A 22,874-nucleotide genomic window follows, 5' to 3' on the forward strand; every position below is an offset into this window, starting at 1 on the left:
TCTACATCCAGCACCTGTCATTTGTGTTTATTCATGAATGGGCTCAGAAAATCTGGCCAAGAAAATTATTCTAACTGCAGATTTCACCTCTGAAGTTGTTACATTTTATTCTAAGTGAAACACTGCTGATTATGCGTGTGTGTGAATAGTCCAATGGACTTTCCAGACTTTTGTGCTGCTTTTCTATACAGTTGTATTGTATTCGTTCTCTTGACTGCTCTCTGCAACTGCTTTGTGAGATTGCTATGCTTCATTAAGACCTATTTCTAAGGCTGCTATGGAAGAGGAGAAGAAATGTTTGAATATTCAGTTTTATAATTGGATCTGAAAGATTACTGTAAGCTTCCACCCAACAGAGCAGCAAATAAAGAAAACTGAAGTAAATAGGCCAATCAGAATATGTGTGACTCACATTGTTAGATATATACAATTACTGTATATATTTTTAATTTTTAAATATGATTTTGAAAATGTATTACCGTATTTTTCAGAGTATAAGATGCACCTTTTTCCCTCAAAAAAGAGGCTGAAAATCTGGGTGCATATTATACACTGAACACAGCATTTTTGCCTTCTGAAACCCTGCCCCTTCACCAAAATGGCCATGCATAGCTTGTAGGAGGCTTTCAGAGAGCTCCTGGGGGCTGGGAAGGGCAGAAATTATGCCCCCCCAGCCCCCAAAGCACTCTATAAGTTCCTAATGCACTTTTTTTGACAAAAAAAATAGGCCCGTTTTTGTGAAAATCAGGCCATTTTTTGTTCGTTCCCCCTCCACCCCCAGGAACACTCTACAAGCCTCCTAAGGGCTATTCATGGCTTTTTTTGGGGGGGGGGAATGGGCCCCAAACAACATGCCGTTTTGGGGAGGTTTGCGGAGTGCAAAAACTTTTTTTAAAAATTCGCCTCTTCAAAACCTTGGTGCATCTTATGCTCCGGTGTGTCATACTTGATACATTATTTCCTGTAAATACTGCTTACCCCCAACTAAATTATGTGGCTCTCCTGCAAGACCATAAAGTACTGCATACTCCTTATTTATGTAGGAGATGACCAGGCTGAGCCTGAGGGTGGGGTCAAACACATCATTAGTCATGAGTCCTTGAGTGCTCACAAGAGATCTAAGTCCAGCCCACCTTGAATTCCTTCCTTAACTTCCACTTATTTCCCTTGACAATTAATAGTTCAGATTCTTATAGAGCGCTTAAGCTTGTATTAAAGCTTTAAACTCATTTGAACTGCCTGAATCTCCTGATTTCCACGGCACTTGATATTACTGTCTTAAAAATATTTACATTGCCACCCCATTTGGACAATTGTGACTTCAGCAATTTATAATTATCAATTGTATCAGTTTATAATTAAGTATCAATTGTACTTGATACAATTTGTTTTTGTTTTGTTGCATCATTGATATATATATATGAGCCAATATTTCAAAGCTGGGAAAAAAACTCTGAGAAACATTATCCCCAGGATATTCATTGAGAAAGTTTTAAAATTTTTAGAGTATTTTGGAAGGAAGGAAAGAAAAGGATTCCCTGTGGATTTGACCCCACTAGTTGTTGTTAACCACAGTGGGCATCACTAAACATATAAAAAAGCTGGATATTTATGTAACTGTAAAGATATTTTCTTCACAGTAAATTCCCTTCTTAGCTTGCTATACAAGCAGGAAGGTGTTTTATTCATTGTAGCAATTTGGTGAGTATAAATACAGCTTCCCTTTTAAAAGCTGGAACCTACTACTTGCTGTTTTCCTGGCAGTATCATCTATCTTTATTATGTCATGTTTCTTTTCTCCCTTTCCAAATTCTGTCTTAATATAGATTCATTTTTTGCTCTTTGAAATGCGAGCTACGATGCACCTTAATGTAACGATAACTTCTAAAACTAAAATGAGAGATCCTGGGCAAATGAAATCTGGTTCAGGCCCCAAATTCACAATTAGCAAGTGCTCCTTATTCATCAACACTGCCCATCTTAGCCATTATGGAGGTAAGGTAATGGAACTTCTTTTTATTGATTCTCTGGGTAATTGAAGAAAAGTGTAATTGCTATCCTAAATTTAATCTTGTAACACTCATCTGTTGCCAGCCTTCTGTTCCAATGACTTCCTGGAAACATTGGAGTGAACTTTGGAGCTCATTTCCAAACTTACTAGCTTCTAAACATGCTACCCCCAAAGTACTTTCAATCTATAAATATTATATATATATATATGGAGAATTTCTCTTAGCTTAGTAGGTTTGGACAGATGGCTAGTGAATAAAATCTTGCAATTTTACCGTATTACGTATGGTATTTATTTAAAAGAGGATTTGATGATACTTTGAGTGTTACTGTTTTATTTCTTTACTGGAGGACATCCATTCATGAAAATGGCATGTATTTCTTTTGCTAAAGGTATTGATAGACAGCTTTTATTTCAAGAACAGAATACAAACTTCTTTTTGGACCTATATCGGATAATATCAAATGAAATGCTCAGAACAAAAAGAGCATACTATTCCACAAATGTATCATAATTACATTACCAGTGGAAATGTATTTTAAGCAGAGAATCATCTGAGTTAATCACTGGGTTATTATTATTTATTTATTTTTGGTCGACAGCAAAAACTGAACAATGCTGTAAATCAGATCTTTTACTTCCCAATGAATCTATAATTCTTAAGCCAAACAGTAACTCAATACATGTGAAATGAGCATTTCATAATACAGTTTAGCCCCGTCTGGGTTTTTTTTTTTTCATCAATAACAGGTTCACTGATCATTGTCGACTTTGCCCATAGAATTGATGTTGGAAACCTGCAAAATAATCATGGAAGGTTTATTTCTTTGTTCAAGCAGCTACGGATTAATTTTATAGAGCTCTGTTATTATATGTGAACTCTTAAACTTGTGCTCCTTCACCATTGTAATTGTTTGTTTTTCAGTTTCTGCTGAATCCAGAGGTCTAAGGATCAGATTTTTATTTTTAACCCAACATGTGACTGATTCAACTTTTAGCTTCCATTTTGGCTTCCATTTCTCATTCTCCTTTTGGAGATTATTTTGTGACTTGGAAATTGAATTAGTACTGATGAAAACAAACTAACGCCTTATTATTTTCATGTCCCCCGAATAAAACCCAGGATGTGCTGCTTATTCACCATTTTTTTCTCTATCACTAATTGATAAAGACAGATCTTATACTAAGGCGCACTATTTTAGGGATCTGAAAGAAATTAGTGGATTCTTTAAATGTGGCCTAGTAAAATAACTATATCGCTTATAGCTAACAAAAAATAAATAAAAGCACTGAAATCTGCTAGATTGGTATATGCATGTATGGCTGCCATTCTCTTTTTACAGTATTGTCTGCTATTTAGCAACAGAGATCAAGCATTTCCAGTTCTTCATTATCTGGTTAGTGGTGAATTAGTGTTAATCCAGTTAGGAGCGTTTGAGAGGATTTGCCAGCTTCTTCTAAGACCATTTGTTAAGTGTTCTCAGGTGGCCAAATTTACTAGTGCTTAATTTAATCTTAGTTTATACATTTTTACAGGGTTGAACCATTTTCTTACTGTTAGACAGTGCTTATTTATCAAAGGGGGAACTGGAAATTTAGAAGAGAGAAGATATTTCACTTCTTTGGTGCTTGACTGGCTGTGAGTTGACCAAAGGAGTATTGAGTGGAAAAACCCTACCAATTAAGATCAGGATCATCTCCTGGTGGACAATTTTCTACAAAGTGAGGAAATTAAGCTTGCTAATTTAAAATTGTACCTCATGGCTAGTAATGATATGTTGGGACATCCGAAGTTTTGCTTACTCTTCACAAATCCATACTCTTCCTTTGTCTTGTAGGAAGGTAAAACCCACCGTTCTCCTAGAAAAATGAAATATCCTGGGAAATTTTAAAAAGGCAGAATATTATATTTTCTTGGATAAGAAATGGAGAAACATGTTTTTAGGCAGGAAACAGACTCACTTCTAATAGCCCCCACCTTTGTCAATGACCCATTAAAAGCCTGAGCTAGTCTACTCTACATAACAAAGATAGAATTAGCCTTACACAGAAACTCACCACAAGCATAGCCTAAAGAGTTGCTCCTGCATGGCCCCATGGGAGTCTGACAACCAATCAGAATACAAGCTCAAGATCAAAAGCCAGAGAGGGCAAAAAACCAGGGATTTTCAGCATCTCACTCTCTTTTCTTCTTCACCAAACATCTTGAAGCATGTAATCCCCCTTTTCTGTTCAGAAACTCAAGCCATGTCATCCTGACCATCATTAAACCATCTTTCCAAGCAGCCTCTATGTTTCCAGTGTCTTTTTCCTCACTTGGAGTTGAACCCAGATGGACATTTCTTCCAACAGTCTGTCAGACTATACAGTACTTGGAATCCCAACCTGGTTCCAAATTGTATTAGCAAACTTATGACTCTCTACTGAAAAAAAAAGTTTCCTTCTCTTTCCCCCTTATTCAAAAACATTATCCTCCATTTTAGAAGAAATTCAGTAAAGATTTCTTGATAGGTAATGCATTAAAGGGATAAAGGTGTTTTCATATCTTTATATATTTTATCTTCTGGATGATTTGGGACAAATTGTATATATTTTAATTAATAAAAAAGGTATATTGTGAGGTTTATCAAAAGACAGGATGTATATGGAGTATTTTCTTATAACATCAAAATAACTAGATACAGTCTATTGGGCTGATATTAAAAAGAAGAGAAAAACACACAAATCTGGAGTTGGATTTATTCAGAAATTCTCTTTATTCTAATTCTTTTCATATTTTGGAGTTTTCTTGAAGGGCAACCAAGATATTAAAAACGTTCTTCCCAATTATTTTGAGTCTGAATATATTCCAGCAAGTTGTGCATCCATTCCACTTTGTTTCGCTCTTTCTTATCCGTTTTCTTTTTATTTCCAATACATATTTTATGATAAAACACATGAAACATATAACAGCAATCCTAATGTGTAATACATATGCTTCAGACAAGACTGTGTAGCACATCAGTAAAGCTGTGTACAAAAACATGGCATGGAAGTGATGATGTATGAAGGGAGAAAAATCAACTCTATTAAGGAAAAGAAATGAAATTCTCATTTCTCTCAGTGTCTATCCTGGTGGAATAAAGAGAAGAAACAACAAAGAATATAATGAGGAAATACTGTCATCTCCAACGTTGTTAGTTTTAGTATACCACCCATATCTAAAAGGACACAACACAATGTTATTTTCAGCACCCAACAAAGTCACACTGGAGTTTGGCACCTACAGGTAGCAAATAGCTAAGGTTGAGGCAGACAGCAAAAGAGAAATATCATTTAGGGTGGCACCAGCAACTTGTTAAAATTTCTGGACTATGCTCTGAAATCAGCCATTTCCCCACAGAACTTATGTTTGGAAGGAGTAAGAAGAAGGAGAAATTCATCAGTCCTTTGCAGAGCACTCTCAGCCAATCTTTTTTTTTAAAGGTTGCACAATAACTTCAAAATGTGTATCTTCACTGTCCTGTTGTTTTCGTCATCGTATGGAGAGCTGCGAAACAGAAATAAGTACTCAGTCATTAATAAGACTAGATTGCACACAGTTTCATGTACCTGGAATCCACACTGTATATCAGGCATTAATACAATTGAGCGGGTCCAGAAGTACTTCATGAGAAGAGAACTGCACTCCTCTACTCACAATAGAATTTGCTATGTACCAGGCTTGAAATTTTGGGCTTGGACAATCTTTAACTGCACCACCTGTGGTATGATCTAAGCACATTACACAAAATTGTCTGCTACAATGTCTTAACTGTCAATGACTTCTTCAGCTTCAACCTCAATAATAGACAGGCAAACAATCAATACAAACTGAAGGTATACTGTTCCAAACTCAATTGCACAAAATCCGACTTCAGCAACATAGCGGTCAACGCCTGGAATGCTCTACCTGACACCTTTGTTACATCCTCTAACCCTCACAGCTTCAATCTTAAACTGTCTACCGTAGATCTTACCCCATTCCTAAGAAGTCTGTAAAGGTGTGTGTGTATAAGCGCACCATCCAACCTACAGTCCCTGTCCTACTGTCCCCATTTATTGGTATTCATTTCTTTCCTTCATGTCCATGTTTATATTTATACCTTCTATCTTGTACATGTCTGACAAAATAATAAATACAAACACAAATACCTGTCATCAAACAAGTTTAGCATGAAACATTGAATGTCTTGCTGCCATTGCCTTACTTTTGATTTTCTTATTGCCCACATACTTTTTTCAGTTTTAACTTTTGTCATTGTCCAAAACCAATTAGATTTCACCAGGCCACCCAAATGTTCACCTCCACTTCCATAGCAGTCCAAAAGAGAGATCTGAGTCTAACACTTGTATCTAATGAGAAATCCTCAAGCAAGGGACAATTTCTCTTCCAATACATAAAAAAAGCTATATTGCTCAAATATTTTGGCTGCCCTCTAAAGCAGAGGTGCCACCAATTGCTGTTTTCCATACCACATAGGAACCTTTTAAAAAAGTGAATATGTTCTGTCCATTTTTATACCATACAGATTTGTGATTCAATGTCCCGACAATTTAGCTGATAAACAAGAAATTAAATGATAGAAAATAACTTATGTTGAGGGCATCTATAGGATTACAAGAAAACTTTAGTGGAAATCCAGAAACAGGATGCAAAAGTTTGTTTCTGATTCATTTCTAAGAGAAGAGGATTTCTATATCCAATTCAATATAGTTGTTAAAGGTTGCAAAATCATATTACAAAGTATTAAGATATCATATATGGTACTGATAAACACCACTAAATATACAGTAGTCGTATATAATTCATTGGATGATGGATACACATCTGAATGTCATTTTCATGCATTCAAAGCACTTCAGATCCTTGCTATAATGGTCTGCTCTGATGTATTTTTAAAAAGCTAGTTCATCAATATAAATTGACTGAAGGGAAAAAATTAAATAAATAACTCTACCTTGGAAGTTAAATCCATAAATATGTTCCTGTACATCTTAAATAGAGAAAGAGCCAACTTAGTTACACCAGTTCTTATAACTAGGCACCTACTGTCACCTATTTTTATTCCAACATAATGTTGGAAAGAAATTATGTATTTATGAGCATGAAACTAAACTGTCTTTCCAATAGCAGGATAAAATTCTGAAATCTTGACAGTATGGTGTCAGAGTTGGGGTGTGGGAGAAGCCACAAAGGTTGAATTTGAAAAGGGACCAAATTTGGATAAGAGCTCTGGAGGGGAACCCCCCCAGCCCTCCCCCCATGTAATCCTATGGGAGAAATAGTCATGTGACTCAGCATGGGTCTACGATTAAAGGGGCAGAAAGAACCAAAGCCAGGCTATGCATGTTTTTTTTTAAAATATATGATATCTAACATGCTATGTAGGAAAATAAAGAAATAGGTATATCACATATATTCTTCATATATTTTTCAGTTCAGTCGCATCTTTGCAGAGTAAAGTTGTGTTTGCAGGATCTGTCTTTTATCCCCTGTCATTCTCTTTTTCTTTCCCAAAAAATATCTTATTTCAGATTTTTGCCTGTGTAGAAATGGAAGTAGTCAGTTTATTTATACCAGGAGCTTGTACCTACTTGGGATTAGTCACAAGATGTTCCACTTTATTTATTCTATTATTACATTTATGCGCCATCAAATCTCATGGATCCACAGCAGCTTTGTTCCAACAATTCCATAACAGGAATTTTTAATATCTAATGACTGTTTTATCCATTTCCTCATATAGCTGCTTTCTTCTTCTTCCTAATCTAATCCTAACAATGGTCCAAGGCATAGAAGGAAGAAGAGAAATATTTCCAGCATTTTTTTTTTTTTTTTTGCTGGAGTATAGTTATAGCCTATAGTTATAATTATAGTTGAAATACAACCTAATTGGTCAAATGAAATTTAATTCCTATTAGATACTTTACAGGTAATCATAATTTAGCGTTGCTCTATCTTCTCCATTTTCTCTCATGATCTTTGTTTTGTGTCACCTTATTTTCGCCTACCAATTCCAGAGGCAATCCTCATTTAGTAACTGCTTCATTTAGCGATTGTTCACAATAATGTCAATATTGAAAAAGTAACTTTAAAACCAATCATTGCATCAATGACTTTCACAAATCTTTAAAGCAAAGGAAAGCTGAAGATCATAGGCATAGTTGTGGTTTCACTGAGTTGCTGATCCCAATTTTAGTCATTAAATGAGGATTGTATACCTAAAGTAATCCATGTATCTCATCAGCAGAAAATTATGGAAATCTAGATCTAGAATTCAATTTGTGTGTGTGTGTGTGTGTGAGAGTGAGAGAGAGAGGGGGCGGAGGGAGGGAGGGAGGGAATGCAACATTTCATGAAATTATGGAGCTTTTGTTTGTTCTACAATGTTCACAATTGTGAAAAAATGTTTTTTTTTCAAACCGAATGAAAAACATCCCAAAGTATATCTTTAGCCAAAATTGAAATTTTACTAAGCTAAAGAAGTGGCAACCATAGAGCTAAGAAACAAAGGATTTATTGAAAGCTTCTTTCAGAAATCTTTAAGAAGTAATTTCTGTCAGAGGTTTATGAGAGAGCAAACTTAGATGACCTAAACAAAAATAATGTTTTGGATATTCAAATATAAATAAAAGAAAGAGTTTCCCCTGTTCAGTTGTGTCCGATTCTAGCGGTTGGTGCCCATCTCTATTTCCTAGCCAAGGGAGCCAGTGTTGTTTGAAGACATTTCCATGGTCATGTAGCCAGCATGACATCCAGTGGTGGGATTGAAATAATTTAACAACCGGTTCTCTGCCCTAATGGTTTCTTTTAACAACCAGTTCACCAAACTGCTCGGAAAGTTAACAAACGGGTCTCCTGCAGCTGTGCAAACTGGCTGAATTCCATCACTGATGACATCACACCACCGGGCAGACCTTGTGGTGAAACACAGAATGGCGTTATCCTCCCATGAAGTGGTACCTATTTATCTCTTGGCATTTTCATGCTTTCAAACTGGCTAGGTGGACAGGAGCTGGGCAAGAATGGGAGCTTGTCCCATCACGCAGTGCTGGGGTCTCGAACCCGGGCTGTCAGCTCTCCAGCCAACCAGCTCAGAATCTTTAATTACACCCCTCAAATTTAACTAGATAAAATACACAAATCAGTATTTGTTTATTCAGTAGTGTTTCATCTAACTTGTTTTTGCTAATGATTTTATTAACATTAAAAAAAAACATCTTTGTACATGGCTGGTTTGTTAGCAGTTTTTCCTCTTTTGTAAAGAAGTCTGCCATATCTGTCAGCTTTGATTTTATAACCTAACAAGGGCATTTGCCTTCATGTTTATTTCCAAACCACATTATCTGCATCTTGCAAACAACCCAGATATGCTCAAAATACAATAGATTTTTTTTAAAAAATAAAAGAGTGATTACTGTGCTAGAAAGTTCATTATCCCCCAGGAACACATTTAGAAATCCCTTTTTAGCAAAACTCAGAAACAAATTAAACTAAACATGTCAAAAAATGAATTGGCAATCACTCAGCAACATAAACAGGCACATAGATCTTGGTTTGCTTTCTTCCTCAGGAGGTCTGTATTGTTCAGCCAGAAGGCTGACTGCAAATGAATGCAACAATGCCTATCAGCTTGTGTGGCTTTGAGAAGTATTCTCACTCCCCTTTAGGCGTTAGGGAAATGACACACCAGCTGTGTGTTTTATGATTGTTTCACTTCTACTGGACCCCTTTTTGATTGGAATTAAAAGCAGAGGAAAGCAAAGCAAGCAGAAGTGCTCTCTGCAAAGGTCTATCACATATACCACAAAGCTTCCATGTTGTGGGAACCTGAGGGTTGATTTTTTTTTTTTTAAGTTTCTCAGTTAACTAAGTAAAATGTGGAGAAGGGTAGCTCAGAAGCTTGGATATCCCCTGAACAAATGGACTTTTATTAAGTAAAATGTGTTTAAAACCAATTCACTTATTTTTATAAATGATTTATATCCCATACATTCTAGTCTACTTTAACATTATTCCCAATCACATTTCCCTGATGGAAAGCTAATCCTAAATTTTGATCTAGGCTTCCCCCAAACCACAAAGCAGACTCCTTGTCCCGATAAAAAACCCTTTTTATTAAGTTACTGTGGATTCCTCTCATTCACATCCAGCAAAGTCTTTCAAGGGTAAATTTACAGTCACAGACCTTATCTGTCATGAACCAATTAACCACACTGGGAACAGGCTCCAGCTATTTATCTGCCTCGCTGATGTCTGACTCCGAAGGCAGCCAGTAACTGTCAGATGGCCCTGGCCCCATCTCTGTCTCTGACGCCCTCACCAAAGCCTTCCCCAGACTTCAGGACTGGCCCATGTTCTTCCCCCACCTCCTCACCATCTTAATTTGCTGCTAGCTCTGCTGGCGGACCACAACAGCTTGCATTGAGACCCCCTCAAAGCTGTTGGTTCACAGAAGGGGGTGTGGTTCAGATGGCTGATGCCTGAAGGTATGTTAATATTCTGGGAGGAGACAAGAATTAGAATCAATACACCAATAGAGGCACAGGCCTTTATGGAAAAAAACAAAACACACCTAGAAAAAACAGAAGATCCTACAACAGATATGCAGGACACAGGAGGGGCTGGAGCTCTGTCGGCGGGGGGAGATGGGGCAATACCAAGAAAGCTCAGATCACAAAAATGAATAAGAAAATCTTTTTGACATAAACTGATCGAAAGTACCAATGGAATTAACATGCGGACTATATACTACTATGTATTAAACTGATTGAAAGTACCAATGGAATTAACATGCTGACTATATACAACTATGTATTAATGACTTTTACTTAGATGTATACTATGAGTATGGAGGGAGGGGGCGCCTACCACACTTTGCAACTGCCAAAATTTGTATACCTTTTCCACTACCTTTCCCCTTGTAAATTTTAAAAAAACCAATAAAACTTTGTTTAAAAAGCTGTTGGTTCACCTGCCCCTCCCATATCCTTTTCCCTGAGGTCCCTCTTCCTGCTACAATATAACCTGGCAGGAGTTTTGCCAATATTTGATTAACTGTTCCATCACGCAGTCATTATACAATGCAGCCATATACTTCAATATTTGACTGAAAAATAACCCATAAGTAACTAATGGAAATGGCTTACCAAGGGAGAAATGGAGATTTTGTAATTGTTTGTTTGTGAGTCAAGGAACAAGACTGAGATTACTGCTGCCGAGATGCTTGGGAAAACAAATGAATATGGATTTATTTTTTACATTTTTTGGTGGGGACATTGTTGATGACATTATTTGAGACCAGAAAAGGGATTATTGAATCAAACAGTTTAAAAACCACTGTCTTCAACTGTTTTCCTATCATATATGCTATCAATCTGCCATGTCTTAGTGCCTCCAGACATCTGAGGATTTCAGATGTGTGCTGGGAACTCTGAAAATCATAGCTCCAACACTAGAAGAAGCCTGATTATTTATAGAATTTATTATTTCTTGGGTTTATATTCTTGTTCTGGAACTCAAGTCAACAGCAGGGTGTGGTGTGTCTTCATTATTTATTCATAGCAGCCCTATGAGCCAGGAGTGAGTGGCTGAGTAAGGAGTTGATACATCCAGTATCCTAACCAATATAGCTCAATATACTGGTTAAGGATATACATGCTAATAAATGGGAAGATCTTAAAAGAGGAAGAATGAAAAAACAACAATGGAGACAGAGAAGTACAGAATCTTATTATGCATGATAACTTTTGAAAGCACTATATAAAAAATAGTAAATATTTAAAAATGAGTAGTCCTGTGCGATTCCCATCGCAACAAGTGAATAAAGAAAGGTCAAAGATTGTTTCCTATTCACAGTTTGAGTTTACGCAGAATTTTTCAGGGCTGAATTGAAATACAATAATTACACATTTTAGTATGAGATCAGTGGTTTGTTTCAGGAAAAGGTAATCAATATGGCAATTTATCTATCTAGTACTTACTTTATACTTTTGGGACTGGAATGGGGAAAGAATAGAGATTAGGTGTAAAGAAGCAAGCAATCAAGCAAGTAAGCAAGCAAGGGAATTTCTTATAGTGAATCTCCTTTTTTCCTGGTTTTTGAAAAATCACTGAAAATCTTTGGAAATTGTCCTTTCCTCTTAGGCCAGGACATGGGCTCAAAATGGAATAACTACTTCAAGTTAGGCCAGATTCCCCGGCTTTCCATTTCCAAGAGGATAATTCACCCACATGCAACTTGAAAAAGATTAAATAATATTGAATACATTTAAATATATCTGAATTTAGAAGAAGAAGAAAAAGAGGGGGGAGTTGAGATGGACATTCTTTGTTATAGAAAAAAATTAAGATCCATTTGTTCCATGCATTCAATTATGAATTATTAAAGGGAAGAGTGGGAGAACACATACTCATGAACTAATAGAGATATTTTGTTCATGATAGTAGTTACGCTCAGTCAAATTATGGTAAGTCTCTCTCCACTAAGAATAAGAACAAGGCACAATTAATCAGTAGGGCTCTGGTGACTCATATCTTCCTCTGAAGAATTCTACCATATTTTGTACTTCTACAGACATTATTATGGTGAGATAGATTACATTGCTAATATAGAGTAAGAAGTTATTCTTACTGATCCCTTGCGGATTTTAAAATCACTTCACTATCCCAGGGTAACCTTCATCTAATGCTGTTGAGTTCAAAGTTATTCATAGTATTATGCCCTTCTTTGTGGAGCAGAGAGTTTGGAGAGATGCATCATACTATTATCAGTCTTATAAAATGAGTTTAGCTAAAGAAGGGACTGTATTGGGTGTGGTTTGAGAATAGTCCTGGTGACTATCTCTTCTGTTTCACTGCTGAGCAATCCTCCCATATCTACAGCCACCATCTTGACCCAAAGACATCACATATCAAGTTCTGCTTGACACTTACTAGAACATTGAAAGGAATCCTTGAAGAAGTCACAACAACAAAGAATAATCAAGGATGGAGAAGAAATTCTAGAACAACTTGCCTTCTGATTCCCAGATAGTATGTATGCCATTAGTAGTAGTAGTAGTAGTAGTAGTAGTAGTAGTAGTAGTAGTAGTAGTACGGTAGTAGTAGTAATAGTAGTAGTAGTATTCAAAACACAATTGTCAACTTTTGCACTGCTTTCTAGTTCTAGGGGATGTACTTTTTCAAAGGATTGTCCAGAAATTAAAGATAATTCTCAGTCAAGACTATGTTATTTCATTTTCCTGTCAGATTAATTGTTTATAAGTATTTACAAGCTAAATGTATTAAAATATAAAACCAAAAGTAATCTCATTTGAAGGATCTTGATTTAAAACATTTATATATATATATATATATAAACATAAAACCCATACCTGCAGTTACTCATGACTGCTTATGACTACAGCCTTTTCAAAGTGAAATTAGTTACCTGTAGCTAACTGGTTAATTGCTTTCAAAGGCATTTACAATAGTCTGCTTTCAAAAATGTTTACTCAGATATGTTAACTCTACTGGATACAGTAGGATTTACTTTTATATGAGAGTAAATACAATTAATTATTGTTGGACTTTGGGATCTCTGTTGAGAATCTCTAAATAAGAAATTTCTTTCCAGGCAGATTATTTTCATAAGATAATTATTTTGTACTAAACCTTTCAACAATTTTATTACAAAAATACAATGCATTCCTACAGCTCAGATTGTGTTTCATTTCATTTATGGCCAGATGGATTGAGAAATTTATGTCTTCACCATTCATAAAATCTCAACCTTCCATTATTTTCTTTTTGATATTCTGTTTTATCTCCTCAACCAACCGTGGAGTTCATGATTTATGCCCAGTGTAGGGATAAGTTGTTTAGAAAAAAGGGTCACATTTTATGAAGGTGGAAAAAGAAGGAAATGATAGCCACAGTAAGTATACAATGGAAGTGATCATTATGGACACTATGAAAATTGATTTATGTCTATTTAGAAGCATTAGAATATTAAACAATGAAATTAGCTACTTCCTTTCTACTTCACTGTTGGAGTAAAAAAAGTACTATACAGAAAAAGTGCTATAATTATGTGTATATTTATTCATTTTGTAAGGCTGCCCATGTCAAATTCAGAGTTTAAAAAAAATACTGAAAAGCAAGGGAAAAACATAAAGCAAAATGATAAATAGCACATATAGAAGCTTGGGAAAAAAACAATAACAATTAGCAAAACCAGAATATTGGCTCAGCCACACATCTAATGTAAATATATAATAGCTGAGGTCAGCCCTAACCTTTCTGACCTTCCGTAAGAGCCTAAAGACCTGGCATTTCCAGTTGGCTTAGGCTCTAATGATGGAACATCAGAATAGAGGCAGTTGATCAATTAACAATAGATCCCACCCCACCCCCCAAATCTGCTCCCATCATTCCCATCTTTTAATTGGGTTGTAGTGTTTGGTTTTTGTATCAATGTATTTATGTTTTTAATTTATATACTGTAGTTTTTATCTTTTATGATTGTAAATTGTCCAGAGTTACCTTGAGGTAAGATGGGTGGCCTATAAATTTTGATAGATAGATAGATAGATAGATAGATAGATAGATAGATAGATAGATAGATAGATGAAAGAAAGAAAGAAAGAAAGAAAGAAAGAAAGAAAGAAAGAAAGAAAGAAAGAAAGAAAGAAAGAAAGAAAGAAATGGATATATACATCTCCTAAGATTAGTGGTAAAATATAGTTTGTGGTCATATTTGCACAGCCTTAATCATCCTGGAATAAGCCTAAACCACTGAATCCCAATTCTTCCTTCCTCCCACCCCCCCTCTCACAAACAATTGAATTCTCAACGATTCAGAAGAATCAAATTATTAATCTCAGAAGTTGGACTGAGTATAATGACTAGTTGTTAGTTTTATTCTTCGTCTGATTCAAAGCTGAACTTGAGTACGAATAAGACAGTTTCATTCAATTTTGCTGGCGATCCTTCTAACCATGGTTGGTTAGGTGTGGACTGTATTCTTTTTAAAACTGACTTTACATGATGACAAGATAAACGAGTTAGTGAGAGTTCAGTGACCCCTTGGGTACCATTTCTCATATGCTAGAACTGCTGCTAACACATCTCCAAATTCTATTTACTGTACAATGGCTCGCTGATAGGAAAATGGATGCTCAGCATGTGATTTGGTATTTTCTACAAAATGCAACAAAGATTTACTTCATTTGTAAAGCTTACAGATCTCATGCCTCGCATTCACAATTATGGCGGTGTTCTGAAAACACAACTGATAATTTTGATTTTGATATAATGGAAAGGTCAACTTGCAAAACACCATTCCAAAAAACCTTCTGCATTTAAACACACACAAACAATCAATCTCTTTAGTGCATTTCATTGAAACCAAGAGTTTCATACGTAGCAGAAATTGAAGTAAAGTACTTTAGAAATTGCAGGATGCTTACCACTATCTCTGGCTAAAACTGCCCAGTTTACATAGCTATTATGAAATCTGAAATTACAATAAATCTTGTTTCTCCTTATCTACATGTACTGTATATGCTAATTTCAAGTAAAAGCTGGGAATTTGCTGGGAAGAGTGTCACTGTCATAAAATACACCAATAACTGTAATTTTGAGTTGAAAGGTGACTCTACTTTCAGAATACTGAATGTGGAAAGCTTGTTATAAGAGTCTCATCTAACATAATCTAAATACAGCAGACCTTACATTCCTCTCTGTCCTTACATTCCTCTGTCCCGTATATGCCTCAATTCCATATACACTGAAGCCTGTTTAATAAGATAAGTTATTGTAAGAGTAAACAAAAGCCACACTCTTTTTATAGGTTATGACCAAAATGTTTTAATTGCATTGCCATTTAATTATATTCCCCTTTTATTAATCGGTACCACTGTTTGAAACAATGCCATACCTTCTTTCCACAGTCAAGACCATCGTATCCACTTCTACAAGCACAAACATTAGGTTGGATGCATCGGCCTCCAAACAGGCATTTTGGATCACAAAGAGCTACAACAAAAACAACACATTTGTATTATTTCTAAACTCACACAAATGTAAATTAAAACGTTCAACATGGTTTTCCTTTGAATCACTTATGGCCTCTGTCTTCACGTTTCCAGAAGCAAAGTGGAAATGTGGTTTTTCTGTAAGGTCTTTGGGGTTAATTTAGCAATATGACTTTTTATATTTCTATGATTTCTTAGTTTTGTATTCTTAGTTAATAATATCAATTGGATTTTGGACCATGCTTTAATATGACAATCATTCAAGTTTATGCTTCAACTGCTGATGCAGAAGAAGACAGAGTTGATAAGTGTTATAATCAACTTCAATTTGAGATCAAAGAATCCACAAGGAGGATGTGCTGCTTGAGACTAGAGAATGCCAAAGTTGGAAATATGCAGCGATTCACTTAATAATAGTGGCAAGAAAAGTTTTTAAATGAGGCAAAATTCACTCAACAGCTGTCTTGCTTAACAAAGGAACTTTTGGGCTCAATTGTGGTCATAAAGCAAGGACTATCCATAGTTGGATTTTGCTTCGGAAACCAAACTGAAGCAGGTTATAACGACTTATTATTTTCTGCCCTCCAATCATTTTTTCATAGCTAACACTATCTTCAAAGGACCGGAACACCTGCATATATGGAGATCACCAGATGAAATACAAAGAAACCAAATTGACTAAATTATTGCTAAAAGGAAGTGGGAAGATCCCAATTAGAGCATTAAAGACTGTGAAACAAATCGTGAATTGCTCACGTGCAATTCCAGGTTAAGCTAAGGAAGATGAAAAACTAGTCAATTTTTCTGATATGAACATATACAATAGCTGTTATTTTCAAGGAGAATCTCAGGAATCATTTTGAAGACCTGAACCACAGCGACATAGAATCAAAAGAACTATGGAATGAACTTAGAGATGTCATTAGAGATCAATGTGATTTTTTTTGCTAAAAATGAAAAAAAAAAACAGAAGAAAACAAACTGGATGTCAAAGCAGAGCAGAAGTCTCCAATAGAAGAGAAGCCAACACCAAGATCATCTTAAGAAAGAACTTAACAAAGAATCTGAAAGAGTTGTGAGAAGATACAATTGTTCTCTCCCAATGTGAATCTCTTCATATGAAGGCTTTACTTCCATTGACTGTTATCTGGAGTATTAGTCAAGTGTCCCTGTTATTCATGATATCTATACGAGTGTGTGTGTGTCTGTGTGTGTGTGTGTGTGTGTGTGTGTGTGTAGATAATAGTTTTTGTGGATAGAAATTCTTTATCTTGTTTTTTCATGTTTTATTCTTCTTGTCTTTAACCTACTACCTTGACACTGGTTAGAGTCATAAAAGAATGTTACTTCTCTCTAAGGAAGATGCAAGTATTTGATATATGTTAATTAATGGGCTCAGACTGACCTTTTCAGATGCAGCAAATGCAGAGGTATATTTGAAATGGGATAAATACAGTAACAACAATGGCAGCTATTTCTTTTTACAAGTCAGATTTCTGTTCTTGCGAAAAATGGAAGTCAGCGGAGTAGACAAGGACTGTGAAATTGAGCTGAACCTTTCTAAATACAGTGACAACAAATGGATGTGAACCACAGCAAAAGTAGCTGCACTGAAACTAGACACTGATGGAAACCAATACTTCTCAAAAGTTTTTTTTTCTATTGTGAATCCTGCAATTTGCAGTCTTGCTATATTAAGTTCCATAAACCATCCTTTTTGCTGAAGTGCCCTTATTCTGACTGAAACTGTAGCTGTCCGATTCAAGGTATCCTGAGTAATTCTTTTTGGAAAAAGGCATTTATTTAAAATTTGTGCAAGTATATTAAAGAATTGCAATGTTATCTGGGTTGAACAATTATTCCTCTCCATTTTACTGATAGTTTTCTGAATTACTTTTCTCCCTAAAAATTTAATCAAGCTACATACCACAAATTCTGTGATCACTGTATAAGAATGCATGTTTGGACTGCAAATATCAGGTGAGCATCAGATCAGAATCAACAAGTATCAGGTTAAATCTGGATTGTGACAGTGGAATTAATTCATTATTCCATTGAAGTTATTTTACCTTAATATGCTGTGTTGATATTCAGATACAATATAACTGTAGTCAGACAAATATATATCAGTATATTTGTAGGTATATATTTGCACACAACTTTGTCAAATTGTTGGCTGTATCTTTATCAAACATGTAATTGTGTGAACTTTGGAACAGAGAATGATAGATATCTGTCAGGCATTAATGGCTGCCAATCTGTGTGGTGCTAAAGCCATCTTTGACAGAGATATGAGAAAATTTCCTTTTTAGGCTCAATTGAAACTTCTATCCTACATGATTCCACATTTTCTTACAATCATGAGTTATAAAAGTTTATATTTTCATTCAGAAATCATATGTATTTGTGCCTGAAATTATTTCATGCCACAAACCAAAGCTTTTGTTTTTACCAAGTCCCTCAATTAAATTCATTATTTTTGTTACCTTTACTTAACAAAAATAATGAGCTTACTTGTAAAACAACCATTTTTAAAAAACTTGAAAAAACATTTTTGATTAGTTGTTTTCCTGATTTAATTGGGTGACTTAGGCCATCAAATCCAACTATATTTTTCTCCTTGATATTTCTATCAATTTTGGCATTCCAATCTCAACAAACAGCAAATCTTGCTTGCATGTTCTATTGATTCACAATGAACTTGATTAAAACCCATCAATGTTGTGTTCTTCTGTGTCAATGTTTGGAACATAAACTTGGATGACTGACGTATTAAAGGGGCATCCATGAAGTTTAATTAATATTATTCAATTATGATTGCACTGTAGTCAAATACTGTTCTTGTTATAACCTTCTTATGAAAGCAGTGCCATTCCATTTTTTAATTTCTTTGGTCCTGGAGTTTGACTCTGTTGCTGCCGAGGATATGGACAGGCTACGCGGGCGACTGCGGGCCACCACATGTTTATTGGACCCGTGTCCCTCCTGGCTTGTACTGGCAGCCTGGAAGGTTACACGAGACTGGCTCCTGGGGCTGGTGAACGCCTCGCTGGGGGAGGGGTTCCTACCAAATGCCTTGAAAGAGGCGGTGGTGAGGCCCCTACTTAAGACGCCTTCCCTGGACCCAGTAGAGTTACCCAATTATCGTCCTGTCTCCAACCTTCCCTTTTTAGCGAAGGTTGTTGAGAGTGTGGTGGCGCAGCAGTTCCCTCGACACCTGGAGGAAATTATTTATCTAGACCCGTGCCAGTCCTGTTTCCGACCCGGCCACAGCACGGAGACGGCTTTGGTTACGTTGGTGGATGATCTCTGGAGGGCGAAGGATGGGGGTTGTTCCTCCATCCTAGTCCTGTTAGATCTCTCAGCGGCTTTCAATACCATCGACCATGGTATCCTATTGCGTCGACTGGAGGGGATGGGGGTGAGGGGCACCGTTTTGCGGTGGTTCTCCTCCTTCCTCTCTGGTCGGACGCAATGTGTGTTGGTGGGGGAGCAGAGGTCGACCCTGAGGCCGCTCACATGTGGAGTGCCACAGGGGTCGGTCCTCTCACCTCTCCTGTTCAACACATACATGAAACCGCTGGGCGAGATCATTCGAGGATTCAGGGTTGAGTGCCATCTGTATGCAGATGACACTCAGTTGTACATCTCTACCCCGAACCACCCCAACGAAGCAGTCGAGGTGATGTCCCGGTGTCTGGAAGCCGTGCGGGTCTGGATGGGTGACAACAGACTCAAGCTCAACCCTTCCAAGACGGAGTGGCTGTGGCTACCGGCGCCCCGCTTTAGCCAATGTGTTCCATCTCTGGCCATCGGGGGGGAACAACTGCCCCCGGTGGATAGGGCACGCAATTTGGGCGTCCTCCTAGATTCCTGGCTGTCGCTAGATGATCATGTGACGGCCGTGGCTAGGGGGGCGTTCCACCAGGTTCGCCTGGTGCGCCAATTGAGCCCCTTACTAGAGCGGGACGCCCTTCGCACAGTCACTCATGCCCTGGTGACTTCCCGTCTTGATTACTGCAACGCTCTCTACATGGGGCTCCCCTTGAGATGCACCCGAAGGCTCCAGCTGGTTCAGAATGCAGCCGCGCGGGTTATTATGGGGAGTACTAGGTACTCCCATGTAACACCTTTCCTGCGTGAGCTGCACTGGCTGCCTGTGGCTTTTCGGGTGCGTTTCAAGGTGTTGATTGTCATCTTCAGCTCCATGGCTCGGGACCTAGTTACCTGCGGGATCGCATTCTACCCCATACATCCCTGCGACCAATCCGCTCTCACAGAGAGGGTCTCCTCCGGGTACCTTCCGCTAAACAATGCGGGCGGGCGGTGCCTAGGAATAGGGCCTTCTCTGTGATGGGCCCAACCCTCTGGAACGACCTCCCCCCCGATATTAGAACCACCTCGGATCTCCGCTCCTTCCGTAAGAAACTCAAGACCCACCTGTTTCGATTAGCCGGCCTGGCCTAAATGTAATTGTAATTGTATTTACAGGGAACATCTATTACTAACCTTCCTGGCTTTCTAAATTTTAAATTGGGGTTTTAAACTGGTTTTTAGAATTGTTTTTAATTATTTAAATTGGTTTTGGGTTTTATACACAGACGGTATGTGTGCGTTGTTGTGTCTGATGTCTTATGTTATGTTTTTGTTGTTTTGAACATGAACGGTCTGTACACCGCCCCGAGTCCCTACGGGGAGAGGGGGCAGTCTATAAATTGAATAAACCTTAAACCTGAGTAATAAACAGTGTGATTGTCTGACCGAGAGTGTCCATTTCCTGTCTATCTCAATTTGCTGATACCTAGGATGTAATGTGTGTAGATTTATGTACGGATAGTCCTCAACTTACAACAATTCATTTAGCGATGTTCAAAGTTACAACAGCACTGAAAAAAAGGGATTTATGACCGTTTTTCACATTTACAACCATTGCAGCATCCCCGCGGCAACTGGCTCATATTTATGACGGTTACATGTCCTGGGATCATGTGATCATCTTTTGTGACCTTCTGACAAAGTCAGTGGGGAAGCCAGATTCACTTAATAATGTTGTTACTAATTTAACAATTGCAATGATTCACTTAATAACTGTGACAAAGAAGATTGAAAATGGACCAAAATCCACTTAACAACCATCTCATTTAACAACAGAAATTTTGGGCTCAATTTTGGACATACATCGAGGACTACCGGAAACCTTTTACTGTGTTGAGCTTTCCCATGTTCATACTCTTAATTCTATTGCTGCAGCCTCAGATTTTTCAGCATGGCGACATCATCACCAACTAAACTTTAAACCAGCCACATCATAAACCCGATTATCACTCTGAAAAATCCTCAGGATATACTCAGTAGTATCTTGGGTGTCACCTGGCCTGAGTGGCCTATCATCCAGCATTATATTGCCAATAATTTTGCATTTTCTATCCGTAAAGGGTTTTTAAAAAACTAAATTAAAGGAATGGTTCACTATTTCTATCTCCTGCACAGTATGAAGTGATGCCTTTGCCATTGTCATTAACATGATGTGCCTGCAGCATTGTCCTATGTCACTGCTGTGCATTAGATGTGCCTGTTTCATTAGCAGAACAGCTGGGATGACCTTCACACCTCCGATCATCCTGCTGGGGTTATATACTCCAGGGGTTCTTCACTTATCTCTCCCGAAAGCATCTGGCTCCTTGCAACAATGAGTTAGCACACTGGGTTCTTTCGTGGGAAGGGGGAACTGGTCAAGCATACAACATGATTTCTTTTTGCCTTGATTGAAGGTGACATGGAGTTTGCTTGGATTTTATTAGAGTGTCTACAAGCAAACTCTTGCACCATCTTACAGCATCTATTTGACTTCTCAACCTCTGAACTGAAAAGAGGAAGCAGGTCATCATTTCTTTTAAAAAAAAAATATTCTTCTTTACAGCAGCGTTTCTCAGAGTGACACACAATAACATGATCACAAAAATAAAAGAGGTATAAGCTGAAGCAGTAGCTGAAAGCAGCAGAATGCACATGCGCGCGCACACCCACCCACACACCCACCCACACGATTGAAGTCTTAAAATGGAACTGCTGGAGGAAATTGTTCTCTTTCCTAGTGTTGGCCAAACAATCCAGGAGCACTTCAAGCTGGATTGCACAGACCTTCCGCTGCTGCCCTCAATAAGCACTCAAAACTTAAGAAGTGCTGTTGCAAAGCAAACCATCTATTCCATTTTATTCTCTACACTTGGAGTTGGGAGAGAGAGAAAGAGAGAGAGAGAGAGAGAGAGAGAGAGAGAGAGAGAGAGAGAGAGAGAGAGAGGGAGGGAGGGAGGGAGGGAGGAAGAGGGGGGGGGAGAGGGAGAGAGAGAGATGAAGGTTAATCAGTTTTGTTTCTCTGATTCGAAGGCCTTGCCAAATGAAGGCACGCCTATTGCATCTGCATGTGAGTTCTGAGCAGCTGAAGAAAAAATAAAAAAATGAATGAAAAGAGAATAGCAAGAGCCAGGGAGGATGCTCTTTCCTTTTCTACTTTGGGCCAAAGACAAACAAACGAATACACCAGAGGTGGTATTCAGCCATTTCTCTCCAGTCCAGGCAAACTGGTAGCGGTGGATGAGGGAGACTCCCCCCCCCCGATGTAATGTGCAAGCACTGCACATGCGCAGAAGGCTCTGCGCATGCACAGACGAGGCGCGTGTACTCACATTTGTGAACTGGTAGGGAAGGTAACTGAATCCCACCCCTGGAATACATGTTCTGTAATATGCTGTAGCGCTACTTCTGATTGGTTGCAGCAAATTTCACAAGATCTGAACAAATATGCAGGGGACCTCCAGCCCCA

At 37.6% G+C, this 22,874-nt stretch overlaps 1 protein-coding gene across 1 annotated transcript in view; it reads right to left on the reverse strand.

The window, feature by feature from the left end:
- Positions 1 to 4,770: 4,770 nt before the first annotated feature.
- VWDE (von Willebrand factor D and EGF domains) overlaps positions 4,771 to 22,874 on the reverse strand; it is a gene marked incomplete at its 5' end in the record, with an annotated part of 198,489 nt that continues 180,385 nt past the window's right edge. Inside the window, 2 exons of the mRNA XM_081955237.1 lie at positions 4,771 to 5,540; positions 15,955 to 16,052. Of these exons, the coding sequence (XP_081811363.1) occupies positions 5,526 to 5,540; positions 15,955 to 16,052 (113 nt within the window). The 3' untranslated portion in view covers positions 4,771 to 5,525. The remainder of the gene's footprint in view (positions 5,541 to 15,954; positions 16,053 to 22,874) is intronic.

This window comes from Natrix helvetica (assembly GCF_964273705.1).
Source record: "Natrix helvetica genome assembly, chromosome: 1".
NCBI classification, from domain to species: domain Eukaryota; kingdom Metazoa; phylum Chordata; class Lepidosauria; order Squamata; family Natricidae; genus Natrix; species Natrix helvetica.